This window comes from Scyliorhinus torazame, chromosome 4 (genome assembly GCF_047496885.1).
Source record: "Scyliorhinus torazame isolate Kashiwa2021f chromosome 4, sScyTor2.1, whole genome shotgun sequence".
In the NCBI taxonomy this organism is placed as follows: domain Eukaryota; kingdom Metazoa; phylum Chordata; class Chondrichthyes; order Carcharhiniformes; family Scyliorhinidae; genus Scyliorhinus; species Scyliorhinus torazame.
In genome coordinates, this window is record NC_092710.1 from 311,297,524 (window position 1) to 311,318,537 (window position 21,014).

The window sequence follows — 21,014 nt, forward strand, 5'->3', positions numbered from 1 at the left end:
GGAATCTCAGAATTTTATAGCACAGCTGTAGTCACTACCATCTCGAGGGTCAAGAAAACAGATACCTGGAAAAACCGCTATATGGACGTTCCCCTCCAAGAAACTCACCATCCTGATTTGGAAATATAATCGCCGTTCCTTCACTGTCGCTGGGTCAAAATGCTGGAATTCCTTTCCTAACAGCACTGTGGGTGCACCTACACCACATGGACTGCAGCGGTTCAAGAAGGGAGCTCAGCACCACCTTCTCAAGAGCAACTAGGGATGGCCAATAAATGCTGGCCGAACCAGTGAAGCCAGTAAAAATATATATTTTTTAACAAAATGCACCTGGAGGTCTGGGTCTCTGCTAGAGAATATGTTCCAAGGTATGGTCACTCCACAGCTACAAAAGGAGCAGTAGGTGAGGAATTGGGTGACCACCAGACAGGGTAAGAGAGTGCAGAAATCCCCCCTCCACCACCCCAACCCTCAGTCAGTGGAACCGACTAGCTGGTTTTCAGTTTTGAATACTGCAAAGGGCAATGACTGCTTGCAACAATGTAGTAAGAATCCAATGCCCGACACAGAGGCACCTTATGGGTGGCACGGTAGCACAGTGGTTAGCACTGTTGCTTCACAGCTCCAGGGTCCCAGGTTCGATTCCCACCTTGGGTCACTGTCTGTGTGGAGTCTGCACGTTCTCCCTGTTTCTGCATGGGTTTCCACCGGCTGCTCCGGTTTCCTCCCACAAGTCCCGAAAGACATAGTTGTTAGGTAATTTGGATATTCTGAATTCTCCCACTGTGTACCCGAACAGGCGCCGGAGTGTGGTGACTATGGGCTTTTCACAGTAACTTCATTGCAGTGTTAATGTAAGCCTACTTCTGACAATAAAGATTATCATATTATTATGGTTGGGGCTGGTTTAGCACACTGGGCTAAATCGCTGGCTTTTAAAGCCGACCAAGACAGGCCAGCAGCGCGGGTTCAATTCCCGTACCATCCTCCCCGAACAGGCGCCGGAATGTGGCGACTAGGGGCTTTTCACAGTAACTTCATTGAAGCCTACTCGTGACAATAAGCGATTTTCATTTTCATTTCATTACATTTGACTTCACACAGGGGACTACCCAAAGGGTGGAACTGCCCTAGTCATTAAGGATTCAATAGATAAGAGCACAGACAGGACATTCTGTAAACGCAAAATTGATTCCCAAATCATGCCGCCTCCATGGTGCCAGGGCAAAAGACATCATTGAGTGGGTGTAGAATATTCCACAAGGTGAAGAGAAAGAGCCAGAAGTTGTGGTCCATTTCGGAAGCGATTACTTAGTTTTGTAAAGAAAGTGTTGCGGTCCGTCAGTCAGCATTGCAGGAGATAGTTTCAGAAAAGGAGCTCTCAGTTTCATGTGTGAAGTGTGTGTAGAAACGGGAAGAAGGGACAGGTGAATGTGTGAATAGAGAAGTGGATAAAGTTTATTTATGTGTGGCTAACTTGATTGAATTCTTTGGGGAAGTAGCAGAGGAGATTGATCAAAGTAGGGCCGTGAATGTATATGTGGACTTTCAGAAAGTGTGCCACAGAGGCAGTTTATTAAGAAGCAGGAAGCCCCGGGCACTAAGGGGAAAGTGCAGGTGGTATGGATACAAAATTGGCTCAGTGAAATGGAGCGAAGGATGGATGGACATTTCTCAGACTGGGTCAAGTGTTTGGTTCAATCTTTATAAATGGTCTAGATCCAGGTGAAGGAAGCAGCATTATAAAGGTTTCAGATGATCGGAAACCTGGCAAAGTAGAAGATCACAATGAGAATAGTCATAGACTAGGATGGCATAGACAGGATGGTGAAGTGGGCATGGTAGACGGTACAAGCGATGTGCTTTGTAGGATAACAGCATACTATAAAAGACTTTTGTAAATTGCAGGTGAGCAGAGAGACCTTTAGTGTCCAAATGCATAAATCCTGGGGGCTGGTTTAGCTCAGTTGGCGGGACAGCTGGTTTGTGATGCAGAGAGTGGCCAACAGCGTCGGTTCAATTCCCATACCAGCTAAGGTTATTCAACCTTGCCCCTCACCTGAGGTGTGGTGATCCTCAGGTTAAATCACCACCAGTCAGCTCTCCCCTTCACAGGAAAAAGCAGTGTGCTTCCAGTAGCGGAGACAACTTGCCATTGGTGCTTGGGATCTTCCAGTCCGACTGAGGTCTATGGTGTTCTGTATGGCTCCCTACTGCCAGGGAGGCCGCCACAGAGACACCTTCGACGGGGACCGAAAGGTCCTGCCCGTGGAGAGGGCCGAAAACCCGGCCCAAGGAAGAATGTTTTCACGCAGGCAACGGTTAGGATGTGGAATCCTCCACCTGAGAAGTTAGCGGAACCTGATTCCATAAATAATTTGGGAGAGTTGCACAAGTACCTGAGCATGAGGAATTCACAGGCTTACAGAGAAAAACGGGATGTGTAACTCAGCACGACTGCTGTTTCGAGGAGCCAGCACGGGCAGGGTGGCCCAATAATCATTATTATTATTATATGCTGCAAGCTTCTATGATTCTCTGAGGAAGACTCGCAAAGATGACAAAAAACATATATTTTTTTAAATTAAAATGTAAAAGAAGCAAAGAATATGCAAATAGTATCTTAAATAGATAACCAAAGAATGTCAGCCATTTCCTGCTCCTTTATTATGACCACACCTGGAATACTGTGAAAGGGCTTGGTCCCCTTATCTAAGGAAAGATATGCTGAAATTGGAGGCAGTCCAGAGAAAGTTCGCTAAATTGTTCCCGGCTATGGGAGGTTTGTTTATGAGGAGACGTTGAGTAGATTGGGCCTGTACTCACTGAGTTTAGAAGAACAAGAGGCGGCCTTATTGAGCCAAATAGGTTTCTCAGTGGGCTTGACAAGGTAGATGCTGAGAGGATGTTTCCTCTTGTGGGAGAGCCCAGGATCAGAGGACATAATCTCGGAGTAAGGGCTCACCCATTTAAGACAGGGATGAGGAGGAATTTCTTCTCTCAGAGGGCAGTGAATCTGTGGAACTCTTTACTGCAAAGAGCTGAAGAAGCTGGGTCATTAAGTCTGTCCAAGGCTGAGATAGACAGATTTTTGATCAGTAAGGGATTAGGCTATTGAGTTGGATGATCGGCCATGATCATAATGAATGGTGGAGCAGGCTGGAAGGGCCGAATGGCCTCCTCTTGCTTCTATTTTCTATGATTCTATGGTTCTGAATTGCCATCAGCACACATGATGTTGACCCAGAAAGACCCCACTTATCTTCATTACTGATTGATCATTGCTCCGTGTATAACTGGACCCCGACAAGCTGGACGGGGAGCACTAGGAGCTTCTGACAAGTGTGATGATCAATACGAATTGTGCTTCTTTGTGTTAACCAAATAAACTAAATCAACAAACTATTGGGCAAATTAAAAATCCAATTCCTTAAAGGGATACTGCATCAAAGTAAATAGAATATTGAAGGAAACAAAACAAAATGTGATTTGAGGAATCGATAATGCACAGTCCTCGCGGTGTCCAGCAGGTATGGAAGGCCTTGGTGGTGCCGGTAGACACCGCGCACTCTCTTTCCAGGGACACTCGACAGCAAACGTAGCCGCAGAAGTGTGGGGGGGGGGGGGGGCCTTGACTGCCTGCACTTATCAATGGCCACCTTGGCCATCCAGGAGCAGACCCACCAGTAGGCCCTCCTCCCTCCCTGCCCCCTCCGCAACAGTTATCATAGAATTTACAGTGCAGAAGGAGGCCATTCGGTCCATCGGGTCTGCACCGGCCCTCGGATAGAGTGCCCCACTTACCCCCACACTTCCACCCTATCCCCATAACCCAATAACCCCACCTAACCTTTTTTGACACTGAGGGCAATGTATCATGGCCAGTCCACCTAACCTGCACATCTTTGGCCTGTGGGAGGAAACCAGCGCATCTGGTGGAAACCCATGCAGACACGGGGAGAACGACCTCCAGGTTCCTTTATCAACTAGAAGACAGATATCTGTCTCCAACAATCTGTAATGGAGTTGCAAGGTGCTTGTAACCCTGAGGTACAGATATCCGAGTCCAGTGCTTATCACCAACTGGTTTGTGTAGGGGTAAGGGTGGTTTAGAAAAGGGAGTTGCCTGTTATAGGACATAACTGCACCACCCTGCCCATCCCCACCACTCCCAACATCCCACACACATAGCGGCAGGTCCGTCTAGTCCCTTTCTACAACATTTTCTCAGTTTTACTTCCTATAAAACATCACAGAATTCCTCCCTTGACCATCAGAAATAGGTTGACTGATCAATCTCGTGGCGACACGGTGGCGCAATGGTTAGCACTGCTACCTCACGCCGCTGAGGTCCCGGGTTCGATCCCGGCCCTGGGTCACTGTCCGTGTGGAGTTTGCACATTCTCCCCATGTCAGCGTGGGTCTCGCCCCCACAACCTGAAGATGTGCAGGGTAGGTGGATTGGCTGGGCTAAATTGCCCCTTAATGGGGAAAAGAAAAATTGGGTACTTTAAATTTATTTTTAAATTTGTTTAAAAAAACTGATCAATCTCATTGTTGTTAACGGGGCCTAGCTGTGTGTGAGATGGATTCTGCATTTTACCTACATCAAAGCAATAGGCGTGTTTCAAAATAATTCACTCGGCATTTAAAGGGGGCCTCATTTGAACTCGTTTTTCAGCATTTCAAGGCCTGTAACTCTTGTCAGGAAGTTTGTCACGCATGTGACATATTGATTTACTTTACCCATTACCTGCAGATTGCAATCCCCTGAACACCAATCACTATTTGCCGTCCCTCACCCCACCCCACCCTAATCGCTCCCCCCCAAGCCTCGGCCCTCCCCCGAGGCTCTGTTGCTGCTCCAGGTTTCCAGCTCGCTCATTTGAAGCACTCCTGGGGCTATTTCTGAGGGTCTTAATCAGGTGCAGGGTTTTTTTCTACAGCAGATTAATTTTTAAATAGCAGTTACTTTAATGATGTGTGTACAGTAATGTTAAAAGCGTAATGCTCCATTCGCTTTATTTCCAATGGTGCGCACAGCTGTTAAATGTCGGCATGTGATTGCCTTGCAAGTTAATAAATAGCTACTCCTGCGGCGGGGAGAACAAGAAGCAGAAAGTTAACCCAGGTTGCCGACCCTCTGGTGGCCTAGCCCTCCTCCCCAGGCCTGACTGGATTACCGATGTTTACACCACAAAGGCAGCAGGGAAACAACATCACAAAATGCTGGAAATATTCAGGGGAGCAGCCACATTTCAGTTGTGAGATGTTCGTTCGAATCACATGGATTAGCCCCACTTCTTGCTGGATCACTGCTCTTAAAATACTGCACAAACTTCACAACCAACTTGTAAAAGAGCGTTACTCCATTCAGTGTTCCTTTGGAACAGTTTATGTGTCCTTTTAGGGTAAATGGATAAAGGCACTTTACTTTGCAAAGTATCGCAGGTCTTTTTAATCAGCCTAACTCACAGACTGGAGTCCAGTTGAACATTTCATCCAAAGGCAAATATTCAGTGAATCCTTTTTTAAAAGTTGGGATATGAGTGTCATTGGCAAGGGCAATATTTATCGTTCATCCCTTGTTGACCTGAGCAGGTGGTGGTGGTGTGCTACTGGGCAGAATTTAATTCCCCCAGCTCAGGAGGGCAGGTTTATAAGCTGGGCTAATAATAAAATTCTTTATTAGTGTCACAAGTAGGCTTACATTAACACTGCCAAGACGTTACTGTGAAAAGCCCCTAGTCGCCACATTCCGGCGCCTGTTCGGGTACACAGAGGGAGAATTTAGAATGTCCAATTCCCACGCAGACACGGGGAGAACGTGCGGACTCCACACAGACGGTGACCCAAGCGGGAATCGGAACCAAGTCCCTGGTGCTGTGAAGCAGCAGTGCTAGCCACTGTGCTATCGTACCACCAAGCCGGGTATAGGGGCTAGGGGGGGATGGGTTTAAGCTCACTATTTAATTGGGATGGAAGGAGTAGTTTGGAGAGGCTGTCACTGTCTTGACCTCTCCCCAATTAGGTGAGGGGAGGGGAAGGTCGAGGTCGGATTGCTAACCTCCAGGTCAAACCATGCCCTTTAGTGGCCACTTCTTCATGCCACATGGGCAGGCTGCCAGGCATCCACTGGCAAATGGAGGGCTAGGATGGCCTTCTCATTCGGGCACCCTGTGCCTACAGGATGGTCCTGCCAGTGCTAGGAGATGGCCGAGTGGGAGAACAGTCCCACCCGCCCACCTTCCACACCCAATGCCCCCTCCCCTCACACTGGCGACAGCCAGACTGGCCCTGTCAGGGCCACACCACCTACCTGGGATCTGGGACCTTCAGGATTGCTCCTTGTCTCCAATCTCCTGCAGGCCCAGCAGTGGTCACCGTTCCCAGTGGATCTGCCGGGTATGAGGAGCAGCTGGCCTTGATTGATAGGCAACTCTTGGAGGTGGGATCCTCAACATGAAGACCCAGGAACTTTGATGGCAGGCAGGTGAGTGCCTGATTGGGAGTTAATCCTATCGGGGCTCCCAGTATTGGCCGTATCGTAGTTGCCACTGGTTTTCCATCAGCCTGTGGACAAGGCCTCCACCACAGCCATTAAATGAATTTCATTTCAATTGAGACGCCACTTCAGAAGGCAGTTGAAAATCAACCAAATTGGTGTGGGACTGGAGTCACATGTATACCAAACTAGGTAAGGATGGCACAATTCCTTCCACTAAAGGACACAGTGAACCAGTTGGGAATTTACAACAATATGGCATGGTCACATTTGTCTGATAACAGCCATTTATTTCCATATAATATATATTTTTATAAATTTAGAGTGCCCAATTCATTTTTTCAAATTGAGGGGCAATTTAGCGTGGCCAATCCACCTAGCCTGCACATCTTTTGGGTTGTGCGGGCGAAACCCACGCAAACACAGGAGAATGTGCAAACTCCACACGGACAGTGACCCAGAGCCGGGATCGGACCTGGGACCTCGGCGCCGTGAGGCAGCAGTGCTAACCCACTGCGTCACTGTGCTGCACTATTTCCATGTAATTTTAAAACTCAATTCAAATTCTGATGCTGGGATTGGAATTCATGTAATCCTGGATTATTAGTCCAGACATTTGAATTTCTGGTCCGCAAAATAGCCACCACACCACATAGTCCTGTTCTAGTGGGTGGGACAGTGGGAGCGAAGTACAAGTATGGGCCACATCAATGGGATATCCCATTATTTTGCTAACAGAGATATCACTTGCCTGAATAAGTGAATGCAGCTCCAACAGCAGCCAAGGATCTTGACACCAGATGCCCACTGGCTGGTGGGAAGTCAGTGGCAAGTTTTTGTGGACTCAGCTCCACTTTTCCGCCTGAACACCATAACCCTTTATTTCTTTATTCTTCAATGATTGCCATGGATTGATAACTGCTTTTATATATCAAGTGAAGGTGGTGGTGTCATGGCATTGTCACTGAACTAGTAATCCAGAGGCCCAAGGGGATATTTGGGGACCTGGGTTCTAATCACCCTCACAGCAGATGATGAAATTTGAATTCAATCCAAATCTCGAATTAAAAGTCTTAACGATGACCATGAAACCATTGTTGTAAAAACCCATCTGGCTCATTAATGCGGGCAGAAAATCTGGCACCCTTACCTGGTCTGGCCTACACGTGACTCCAGACCCACAGCAATGTGGTTGACTCTTAAATGCCCTCTGAAATGGAGGGCAGCTACGGATAGGCAATAAATATTAGCCTAGCCAGCAACGCCTGTCGCCAATAAAAAAAATAATTAAAAAAAAATCTGGAAACTGAGAGCAAAGTAACCAAGATTTAAAAAGTAAACAAGAAATATCTCTCAGAAAATACAGGCCCACATTTTTGTTTGTGTATAATTTAGATCTGAAAAGAAAGAAAAGAACAGCTGGGATTGGACCATTTTAGCAAACGGAGTGCACACTTACCGTAGCAACAATATCAGTCTGGTATTGCTTTGCGAACGGGGTATTTTGCAGGCGTAATGTCGAATTAGCCTGTAGGACTGCAGCAGTGGAGTAAAAGAGTGCTGCCATACCATGATAGCAAGCATCCTGTTGGAAAGATGAACAAGAAAAGGTTATAAAAAGCTCCTTGGAAATAACTTCTACTAGTATCCAAGAACAGTGGTGATAGTTTTAGATTAAAAAACCAAGAGACTGATTAAGCCAACAACTGGAAGCATTGTCACCATGGAATGATCGCAGATGCTGGGCAGCACTAAAAACTATGTTCGCCACCATCCCTTTTACAATCTGTATTGGAAAAGAATGGTTTCCCACAATCAACAGACAAATTTAATTGAACACAGTTAAAGTATCCCCAGGCAATTCACAAGAACATTATCAGACTATCATGAGGTAAAAGGTCACCAATAATTTGGTCAAGGAGGTAAACACCTTAAAGAAGATGTGGAGATGCCGGCGTTGGACTGGGGTGAGCACAGTAAGAAGTCTGACAACACCAGGTTAAAGTCCAACAGGTTTGTTTCAAACACTAGCTTTCGGAGCACATTCACCTGAGGAAGGAGCAGTGCTCCGAAAGCTAGTGTTTGAAACAAACCTGTTGGACTTTAACCTGGTGTTGTAAGATTTCTTACTGATCTTAAAGAAGGAGAAAGAAGCAGAGAGGTAGAGGACTGAGACAGCTGGGAGTGCTGGCAGCCCACTTATGGTCGGCACAGTGCCTCACAGTGCCAGGACCTGGGTTCAATTGCGGCCTTGGGTGACTGTGTTGAGTTTGCATGTCCTCCCTGTGTCTGCGTGGGTTTCCTCCGGGTGCTCCGGTTTCCTGCCACAGTCCAAAGATATGCAGGTTAGGTGGACTGGCCATGGGAGAAGGCTTAGGTAGAGTGCTCTTCCAGAGGGTTGGTGCCGAGCCGATGGGCCGAATGGCCTCTTTCTGCACTGTCGGGATTCTATGAATTGTGGAACAATGAGAGATATGAATGCACAAGAGGCCAGAACTGTAGGAGTGCAGGGATCTCAAAGGATTGCTCTGCTGGAGGAGATAAGGAGAAGCAAAGTCACAGGGAGGCATTAGAATAAGGATGAACATTTACAGAATGAGGTGTTACTGGCCCAATAATCAATCTCGGTCTGTGAACACAACAATGATATGTTCATGGGACTTGGTTTGATCCAGGATACAAGCAGCAGAGGTTGGACAAGTTCAATTGACTGAAATGTGGAAGGGCCAGCCAGTAGGGTGAGCCAAATTTAAAGTAACAGCTCTATAATACCTGGGGACTTGTGCCAAAAATGGGAGTGCCGCCCCATTATCTCATCAGTGACCCCGGACTCCAGGAAATCTCCTGGCATCAGGTCAAACACAGGCAAGGAAACTTCCTACTGATTGCTACATGATGTCCCTCCCTCACCTGATCAATCATTCACCTTCACGTTATAAACGCCTCAGAAGAAACACTGAAGGTAGCAAGGGCACAGAATGTACCTGGACTGGTTGTGAATAGCCCCACTGCACCTTACTTGGAGTCCTGGAATAGTATTACAGCAGCATTGACTTGGCAATCCGGGATTCTGTTCCTTTGTTCCCATGGAATGTTTATTTCCCAGGTGTAAGGACCAGGAAATCAACACTTACCTTTGCTTATGAATAAGGTTCAAGTTACCGAAGGTAGATACTGTGACAGGAAATAAAAGAAGTATTTGATATTATTAATATGCTTGGGCAGCACGGTAGCACAAGTGAATAGCGCTGTGGTTTCACAGCGTTGAGGTCCCAGGTTCGATTCCCCGCTGGGTCACTGTTTGTGTGGAATCTGCATGTTCTCCCCGTGTCTGCATGGGTTTCCTCCGGGTGCTCCGGTTTCCTCCCACAGTTCAAAGACGTGCAGGTTAGGTGGATTGGCCATGATAAATTAGTGACTAAAAAGGTTAGGAGGGGTTATTGGGTTACGGGGATAGGCTTAAGTGGGTCGGTGCAGACTCGATGGGCCAAATGGCCTCCTTCTGCACTGTATGTTCTATGTTGTGTAATTTATTTTTTTAAAATAAATTTAGAATACCCAATTCTTTTTTTCCAATTAAGGGGTAATTTAGCGTGACCAATCCACCTACCCTGGACATCTTTGGATTGTGGGGGTGACCCATGCAGACACGGGGAGAACGTGCAAACTCCACACGGATAGTGATCCGGAGCCGGGATCAAACCCGGGTCCTCGGTGCCGTGAGGCGGCAGTGCTAATCACTGCGCCACAATGCTGCTCTTTGAGGCAGCAAATGCTAACCATTCTGCCACCGTGCTGCCCTTGCTTGTGTCATTTCTTAATGAAGTCTTCAGCTCTCATTTTAGATAAAGTCCATTCTCTGGACTACTGGTAACCTGAATCATGAGATGTGGCAGGAAATTGGTTTCTTGTGATGGACTGCTTATGGTCTAGAGGATCTGTGCAGATGATTTCCTATTTAATCTTTCTTGTTGTCACCTCGTCTCACTCCTGGGCAATCTCTTTGTGCTGAAAGATGGACAGCCTTCTCTTTCATCATCTGCAATTTGAAGGAGCTTTTTGAACGGTAAAGGCCTTGCGCTATGTTTCTTGCCATTGTCATTCTGGCCATTCTTGCCATCCTGTAATGTAGGTCTTCCCCAGACATATCAAGAAACCTAAAGAAGGGACTTCAGAATACCCTCAGGAACTGAATTAAGATGTATTATAGTGCATCGTACACTGTTGTACCTGGTGCCTACAGGTGAACCTTGTGACTCAGAGGCAAAAGTGTGGCTAACTGAGCCACAATAGCAAACCTGAGTCCAGCCAATGGCATATCTCCCATACTGCACCTGGGTATGTCCTGCAGCCTTTTCACACACCCACTTTCCCGCCACGGCCCCTGTTAAGTCCGGGGTGGCAAAGCCCATGGACGCCCTTCCCACCCCCGCCACCACTTGAGGCCCTTAAGTGGTCACTTAATGCCCACTTCAGGGCCTCATTCCTCCACCGCTGGAATTAGCCCAGTGGTGCACGGGAAGGCTCACCCTGCTGGAGAGTATGACGGACAAAACTGTGCGGGGTTGCTGATGGGCTCACAGGTGCGGAGCGGGGGTGGGGGGGGCGTTCTCCCTCGACCTAAGGCACTGCACTGATGAAGGAAACCGCCTTCTCGCCGTAGCTCACCTGCGGCTGGAAGTGAGTGATGATCCTCTACCTTGGGTGGGTGTAATACCAGCAGCAACCACCACTCTGTCAATGGCGCTGCTGTTCAATCGAGCTGTCGGCTTCTGATTGGCTGGGGGTCTTTGATCACTGGACAGGACCACTGCTGTCCAGTTAAATGTTGGCTCTCTAGCTGCAGGCAGCAAAGCCTCATCGCCTCAATTTAAATCTAGCCCCCTGCGTGAGGAAATCAGACTCAACTTTTGGAACCCAACCTGGGTATCCAAGGCTGGGCTTTGACAGAATCTGGAAGCTCCCATTGTATCAATCCTTTCTTCCTCCATATTCTCAAAACAGAGGAATTGCGAGAGGAAATCCTGCATTTCCCACAGATAAGCAGCGGTTTTATAAACTCTATAGATTCTTGCTGGTAAACCTTTCAGGTTTGTTTTCAGTATCAACAGGGTGAGTTATTTGGAGAGTTCATTTCAGTCTATGAATGACCAGCGGGTTTCAGGCAACGCTTCACCCAATGACCTGCACCCTACTTCCATAGAACATACAGTGCAGAAGGAGGCCATTCGGCCCATCGAGTCTGCACCGACCTATTTAAGCCCTCACTTCCATCCTATCCCCGTAACCCAGTAACCACTCCTAACCTTTTTTGGTCACTAAGGGCAATTTATCATGGCCAATCCACCTAACCTGCACGTCTTTGGACTTATGGGAGGAAACTGGAGCACCCGGAGGAAACCCATACAGAAAAGAGAAAGTGCAAACTCTGCACAGACAGTGACCCAGCGGGGAATCGAACCTGGGACCCTGGCGCTGTGAAGCCGCAGTGCTATCCACTTGTGCTACCGTGCTTCCCCACCTCTTGGCCCCCAATACCAGCTTTGTACTTTCGGGTTGTCACCTGGGGGCTGAGGGGCAGGAAACCACGGGGGAAGTTGAAACCACATCCAGTAGTGGGTTAGGGCTTAGGGTCCAAGCTTCTGAGCAATAGAACGGAAGACAAGAATGACCCAAACCCTCGGGGTGGAATATTATCAGTAAAGGGCCCGACATGATATTCATTATTTATAGCTGCTGCACTGTCCAAACAATGGCCGGAATTCTCCTTCTGAGGGTTTCCCGGCGGCGTGAAGTATCTTCAATGGGAATACCGATTGAAGCGGGAACAGAGAATCCGGCCCCCAGCGAATGTCGCGGCCAAGTTACACGGGGCTGGTGGACCGGAGAATCCAACCCATTAGGCAGCGAAATTAGGCCTAAATCTCCTGGCTGAATTTCATTAAATAATTTAAGAGCCTTGGAGAGCGAAAAGAGGTGAGAAGTCAGGATGTCCATGAGTGTACAGTAATCATCTGTACGGAAAGGTTAAAGCAGTTTAAGCTCTGAGGGTCAGATATAAGATGGTCACCCTGTGTCATAAAAGAGTGATGAGAAAAGCATAAAGATCGGAGATCCTACAACAGGAATCAAACTCCCCCAAAACACAGGAATCAGACGCCCAACCACTGGAATCAAACCCCAACCAGAGGAATCAGACCCCAACCACAGGAATCAAACCCCAACCAGAGGAATCAGAACCCAACCACAGGAATCAGACCCCAACCAGAGGAATCAGACCCCAACCACAGGAATCAGACCCCAGCCACAGGAATCAGACCCCAACCACAGGAATCAGACCCCAACCACAGGAATCAGACCGCAATCAGAGGAATCAGACCCCAACCACAGGAATCAGACCCTAACCACAGGAATCAGACCCCAACCACAGGAATCAGACCCCAACCAGAGGATTCAGACCCCAACCACAGGAATCAGACCCCAACCAGAGGAATCAGACCCCAACCACAGGAATCAGACACTAACCACAGGAATCAGACCCCAACCACAGGAATCAGACCCCAACCACAGGAATCAGACCGCAATCAGAGGAATCAGACCCCAACCACAGGAATCAGACCGTAACCACAGGAATCAGACCCCAACCACAGGAATCAGACCCAACCACAGGAATCAGACCGCAATCAGAGGAATCAGACCCCAACCACAGAAATCAGATGCCAATCACAGGAATCATACCCCAACCTCAGGAATCAGACCGCAACCACTGGAATCAAACCCCAACCAGAGGAATCAGACCCCAACCACAGGAATCAGACCCCAACCTCAGAAATCAGACCCCAACCACAGGAATCAGACCCCAAACAGAGGAATCAGACCCTAACCACAGGAATCAGACCCTAACCACAGGAATCAGACCCCAACCACAGGAATCAGACCCCAGCCAGAGGAATCACACCCCAACCACAGAAATCAGACCCCAACCACAGAAATCAGACCCCAACCACAGGAATCAGACCCCAACCACAGGACTCAGACCCCAAGCACAGGAATCTGACGCCTAAACACAGGAATCTGACCCCAACCACAGGACTCAGACCCCAATCACAGGAATAAGACCCCAACCACAGGAATCAGACCCCAAGTACAGGAATCAAACACCAACCACAGGACTCAGACCCCAACCACAGGAATCAAACCCCAACCACAGGAATCAAACCCCAACCACAGGAATCAGACCCCAACCACAGGAATCAGACCCCAACCACAGGAATCAAATCCCAACCACAGGAATCAAACCCCAACCACAGGAATCAGACCCCAACCAGAGGAACCAGACCCTAACCACAGGAATCAGACCCCAACCATAGGAATCAGACCCCAACCACAGGAATCAAACCCCAATTACAGGAATCAGACCCCAACCACAGGAATCAAACCCCAACCACTGGAATCACACCCCAAACACAGGAATCAAACACCAACCACAGGACTCAGACCCCAACCACAGGAATCAGACCCCAACCACAGGAATCAAACCCCAACCACAGGAATCAAACCCCAACCACAGGAATCAGACCCCAACCACAGGAATCAGACCCAAACCACAGGAATCAAACCCCAACCACAGGAATCAAACCCCAACCAGAGGAATCAGACCCCAACCTCAGGAATCAGACCCCAACCACAGGAATCAGACCCCAACCACAGGAATCAGACCGCAATCAGAGGAATCAGACCCCAACCACAGGAATCAGACCCTAACCACAGGAATCAGACCCCAACCACAGGAATCAGACCCCAACCAGAGGATTCAGACCCCAACCACAGGAATCAGACCCCAACCAGAGGAATCAGACCCCAACCACAGGAATCAGACACTAACCACAGGAATCAGACCCCAACCACAGGAATCAGACCCCAACCACAGGAATCAGACCGCAATCAGTGGAATCAGACCCCAACCACAGGAATCAGACCGTAACCACAGGAATCAGACCCCAACCACAGGAATCAGACCCAACCACAGGAATCAGACCGCAATCAGAGGAATCAGACCCCAACCACAGAAATCAGATGCCAATCACAGGAATCATACCCTAACCTCAGGAATCAGACCGCAACCACTGGAATCAAACCCCAACCAGAGGAATCAGACCCCAACCACAGGAATCAGACCCCAACCTCAAAAATCAGACCCCAACCACAGGAATCAGACCCCAAACAGAGGAATCAGACCCTAACCACAGGAATCAGACCATAACCACAGGAATCAGACCCCAACCACAGGAATCAGACCCCAGCCAGAGGAATCACACCCCAACCACAGAAATCAGACCCCAACCACAGAAATCAGACCCCAACCACAGGAATCAGACCCCAACCACAGGACTCAGACCCCAAGCACAGGAATCTGACGCCTAAACACAGGAATCTGACCCCAACCACAGGACTCAGACCCCAATCACAGGAATAAGACCCCAACCACAGGAATCAGACCCCAAGTACAGGAATCAAACACCAACCACAGGACTCAGACCCCAACCACAGGAATCAAACCCCAACCACAGGAATCAAACCCCAACCACAGGAATCAGACCCCAACCACAGGAATCAGACCCCAACCACAGGAATCAAATCCCAACCACAGGAATCAAACCCCAACCACAGGAATCAGACCCCAACCAGAGGAACCAGACCCTAACCACAGGAATCAGACCCCAACCATAGGAATCAGACCCCAACCACAGGAATCAAACCCCAATTACAGGAATCAGACCCCAACCACAGGAATCAAACCCCAACCACTGGAATCACACCCCAAACACAGGAATCAAACACCAACCACAGGACTCAGACCCCAACCACAGGAATCAGACCCCAACCACAGGAATCAAAGCCCAACCACAGGAATCAAACCCCAAACTCAGGAATCAGACCCCAACCACAGGAATCAGACCCAAACCACAGGAATCAAACCCCAACCACAGGAATCAAACCCGCACCAGAGGAATCAGACCCCAACCTCAGGAATCAGACCCCAACCACAGGAATCAGACCCCAACCACAGGAATCAAACCCCAACCACAGGAATCAGACCCCAACCACAGGAATCAGACCCCAACCACAGGAATCAAACCCCAACCACAGGAATCAAACCCCAACCACAGGAATCAGACCCCAACCACAGGAATCAAACACCAACCACAGGACTCAGACCCCAACCACAGGAATCAAACCCCAACCACAGGAATCAAACCCCAACCACAGGAATCAGACACCAACCACAGGAATCAGACCCCAACCACAGGAATCAAACCCTAACCACAGGAATAAGACCCCAAGCACAGGAATCAGACCCCAACGACAGGAATCAGACCCCAACCACAGGAATCAGACCCCAAGCACAGGACTCAGACCCCAACAACAGGAATCAGACCCCAACCACAGGAATCAAACCCCAACCACAGGAATCAGACCCCAACCACAGGAATCAGACCCCAACCACAGGAATCAAACCCCAACCACAGGAATCAGACCCCAACCACAGGAATCAGACCCCAACCACAGGAATCAGACCCCAACCACAGGAATCAGACCCCAACCACAGGAATCAGACCCCAACCACAGGAATCAGACCCCAACCACAGGAATCAGACCCCAATCACAGGAATCAAACCCCAGTCACAGGAATCCAACCCCAACCACAGGAACCAGACCCCAACCAGAGGAACCAGACCCCAACCACAGGAATCAAACCCTAACCACAGGAATCAGACCCCAACCACAGGAATCAGACCCCAACCACAGGAATCAGACCCCAACCAGAGGAACCAGACCCCAACCAGAGGAACCAGACCCTAACCACAGGAATCAGACCCCAACCACAGGAATCAAACCCCAACCACAGGAATCAGACCCCAACCACAGGAATCAGACCCCAACCGGAGGAATCAGACCCCAACCACAGGAATCAGACCCCAACCACAGGAATCAGACCCCAACCACAGGACTCAGACCCCAATCACAGGAATCAGACCCCAACCACAGGAATCAGACCCCAACCACAGGACTCAGACCCCAATCACAGGAATCAGACCCCAACCACAGGAATCAAACCCCAACCACAGGAATCAGACCCCAACCACAGGAATCAGACCCCAACCACAGGAATCAGACCCCAACCAGAGGAATCAAACCCCAACCACTGGAATCAGACCCCAACCACAGGAATCAGACCCCAACCAGAGGAATCAGACCCCAACCACAGGAATCAGGACCCTACCATAGGAATCAGACCCTAACCACAGGAATCAAACCCCAACCACAGGAATCAAACCCCAACCACAGGAATCAAACCCCAATCACAGGAATCAAACTTCAACCACAGGAATCAGACCCCAACCACAGGAATCAGACCTCAGCCACAGGAATCAAACCCCAATCACAGGAATCAAACCCCAACCACAGGAATCAGACCCCAACCAGAGGAATCAGACCCCAACCACAGGAATCAACCCCCAACCACAGGAATCAGGCCCCAACCACAGGAATCAGACCCCAACCACAGGAATCAAACCCCAACCACAGGAATCAGACCCCAACCACAGGACTCAGACCCCAATCACAGGAATCAGACCCCAACCACAGGAATCAGACCCCAACCACAGGAATCAGACCCCAACCACAGGAATCAGACCCCAACCACAGGAATCAAACCACAACCGCAGGAATCAGACCCCAACCACAGGAATCAGACCCCAACCACAGGAATCAGACCCCAACCACAGGAACCAGACCCCAACCACAGGACTCAGACCCCAACCACAGGACTCAGACCCCAACCACAGGAATCAAACCCCAACCACAGGAATCAGACCCCAACCACAGGAATCAAACCCCAACCACAGGAATTAGACCCCAACCAGAGGAATCAGACCCCAACCAGAGGAATCAGACCCCAAGCACAGGAAACAGACCCTAACCACAGGAATCAGACCCCAACCACAGGAATCAGACCCCAACCAGAGGAATCAGACCCCAACCAGAGGAATCAGACCCCAAGCACAGGAATCAGACCCGAACCACAGGAATCAGACCCCAACCACAGGAATCAGACCCCAACCACAGGAATCAAACCCCAACCACAGGAATCAGACCCCAACCACAGGAATCAGACCCCAACCACAGGAATCAGACCCCAACCAGAGGAATCAAACCCCAACCACTGGAATCAGACCCCAACCACAGGAATCAGACCCCAACCAGAGGAATCAGACCCCAACCACAGGAATCAGGACCCTACCATAGGAATCAGACCCTAACCACAGGAATCAAACCCCAACCACAGGAATCAAACCCCAACCACAGGAATCAAACCCCAATCACAGGAATCAAACTTCAACCACAGGAATCAGACCCCAACCACAGGAATCAGACCTCAGCCACAGGAATCAAACCCCAATCACAGGAATCAAACCCCAACCACAGGAAACAGACCCCAACCAGAGGAATCAGACCCCAACCACAGGAATCAACCCCCAACCACAGGAATCAGGCCCCAACCACAGGAATCAGACCCCAACCACAGGAATCAAACCCCAACCACAGGAATCAGACCCCAACCACAGGACTCAGACCCCAATCACAGGAATCAGACCCCAACCACAGGAATCAGACCCCAACCACAGGAATCAGACCCCAACCACAGGAATCAGACCCCAACCACAGGAATCAAACCACAACCGCAGGAATCAGACCCCAACCACAGGAATCAGACCCCAACCACAGGAATCAGACCCCAACCACAGGAACCAGACCCCAACCACAGGACTCAGACCCCAACCACAGGACTCAGACCCCAACCACAGGAATCAAACCCCAACCACAGGAATCAGACCCCAACCACAGGAATCAAACCCCAACCACAGGAATTAGACCCCAACCAGAGGAATCAGACCCCAACCAGAGGAATCAGACCCCAAGCACAGGAAACAGACCCTAACCACAGGAATCAGACCCCAACCACAGGAATCAGACCCCAACCAGAGGAATCAGACCCCAACCAGAGGAATCAGACCCCAAGCACAGGAATCAGACCCGAACCACAGGAATCAGACCCCAACCACAGGAATCAGACCCCAACCAGAGGAATCAGACCCCAACCAGAGGAATCAGACCCCAAGCACAGGAATCAGACCCTAACCACAGGAATCAGACCCCAACCACAGGAATCAGACCCCAACCAGAGGAATCAGACCCCAACCAGAGGAATCAGACCCCAAGCACAGGAATCAGACCCTAACCACAGGAATCATACCCCAACCACAGGAATCAGACCCTAACCACAGGAATCAGACCCCAACCACAGGAATCAAACCCCAACCACAGGAATCAAACGCCAACCGCAGGAATCAGACCCCAACCACAGGAATCAGACCCCAACCAGAGGAATCAGACCCCAACCACAGGAATCAGACCCCAACCACAGGAATCAGACCCCAATCACAGGAATCAGACCCCAACCACAGGAAACAGACCCTAACCACAGGAATCAGACCACAACCAGAGGAATCAGACCCCAACCACAGGAATCAGACCCCAACCACAGGAATCAGACCCCAATCACAGGAATCAGACCCCAACCACAGGAATCAGACCCCAACCGCAGGAATCAAACCCCAACCACAGGAATCAAACCCCAACCACAGGAATCAAACCCCAACCACAGGAATCAGACCCTAACCACAGGAATCAGACCCTAACCACAGGAATCAGACCCTAACCACAGGAATCAGACCCTAACCACAGGACTCAGACCCCAACCGCAGGAATCAGACCCCAATCACAGGAATCAGACCCCAACCACAGGAATCAGACCCCAACCACAGGAATCAGACCCCAACCACAGGAATCAAACCCCAATCACAGGAATCAAACCCCAACCACAGGAATCAAACCCCAACCACAGGGGTCAGACCCCAATCACAGGAATCAGACCCCAAGCACAGGAATCAGACCCCAACCACAGCAATCAGACCCCAATCACAGGAATCTGATGCCCAAACACAGGTATCAGACCCTAACCACAGGAATCTGACCCCAATAACAGGAATCAGGCCCTAACCACAGGAATCAGATCCCAATCACAGGAATCTGACGCCCAAACACTGGAATCAAACCCCAACCACAGGACTCAGACCCAAATCACAGGTATCAGACCCCAAGCACAAGAATCTGACGCCCAAAAACAGGAATCAGACCCCAACCACAGGAATCAGACCCCAATCACAGAAATAAGACCCCAACCACAGAAATCAGGCCCCAACCACTGGAATCAGACCTCAACCACAGGAATCAGACCCCAACCACAGGAATCAGACCCCAAGCACAGGAATCAGACCCCAAGCACAGGAATCAGAACCCTACCATAGGAATCAGACCCCAATCACAGGAATCAGACCCTAACCACAGGAATCAGACCCCAATCACAGCAATCTGACGCCCAAACACAGGTAACAGACCCCAATCACAGCAATCTGACGCCCAAACACATGTATTAGACCCCAACCACACGACTCTGACCCCAACCACAGGAATCAGACCCCAAGCACAGGAATCTGACGCCCAAAAACAGGAATCAGACCCCAACCACAGGAATCAGACCCCAATCACAGAAATAAGACCCCAACCACAGGAATCAGGCCCCAACCACAGGAATCAGACCTCAACCACAGGAATCAGACCCCAACCACAGGAATCAGACCCCAAGCACAGGAATCAGACCCCAAGCACAGGAATCAGAACCCTACCATAGGAATCAGACCCCAATCACAGGAATCAGACCCTAACCACAGGAATCAGACCCCAACCACAGGAATCAGACCCTAACCACAGGAATCAGACCCCAACCACAGGAATCAAACCCCAACCACAGGAATCAAACGCCAACCGCAGGAATCAGACCCCAACCACAGGAATCAGACCCCAACCAGAGGAATCAGACCCCAACCACAGGAATCAGACCCCAACCACAGGAATCAGACCCCAATCACAGGAATCAGACCCCAACCACAGGAAACAGACCCTAACCACAGGAATCAGACCCCAACCAGAGGAATCAGACCCCAACCACAGGAATCAGACCCCAACCACAGGAATCAGACCCCAATCACAGGAATCAGACCCCAATCACAGGAATCAGACCCCAACCACAGGAATCAAACCACAACCACAGGAATCAAACCCCAACCACAGGAATCAAACCCCAACCACAGGAATCAGACCCTAACCACAGGACCCAGACCCTAACCACAGGAATCAGACCCTAACCACAGGAATCAGACCCTAACCACAGGACTCAGACCCCAACCGCAGGAATCAAACCCCAACCACAGGAATCAGACCCCAACCGCAGGAATCAAACCCCAACCACAGGAATCAAACCCCAACCACAGGAATCAAACCCCAACCACAGGAATCAGACCCTAACCACAGGAATCAGACCCTA

General features: G+C 49.6%; 1 protein-coding gene across 1 annotated transcript in view; it reads right to left on the reverse strand.

Annotated features, from left to right (window-relative positions):
* The window catches only part of LOC140411064 (myelin and lymphocyte protein-like), a 45,212-nt gene that overhangs the window by 1,196 nt on the left and 23,002 nt on the right, over window positions 1-21,014 (reverse strand). The window contains exon 3 of the mRNA XM_072500065.1: window positions 7,965-8,090. Coding sequence (XP_072356166.1) covers window positions 7,965-8,090 — 126 coding nt within the window. The remainder of the gene's footprint in view (window positions 1-7,964; window positions 8,091-21,014) is intronic.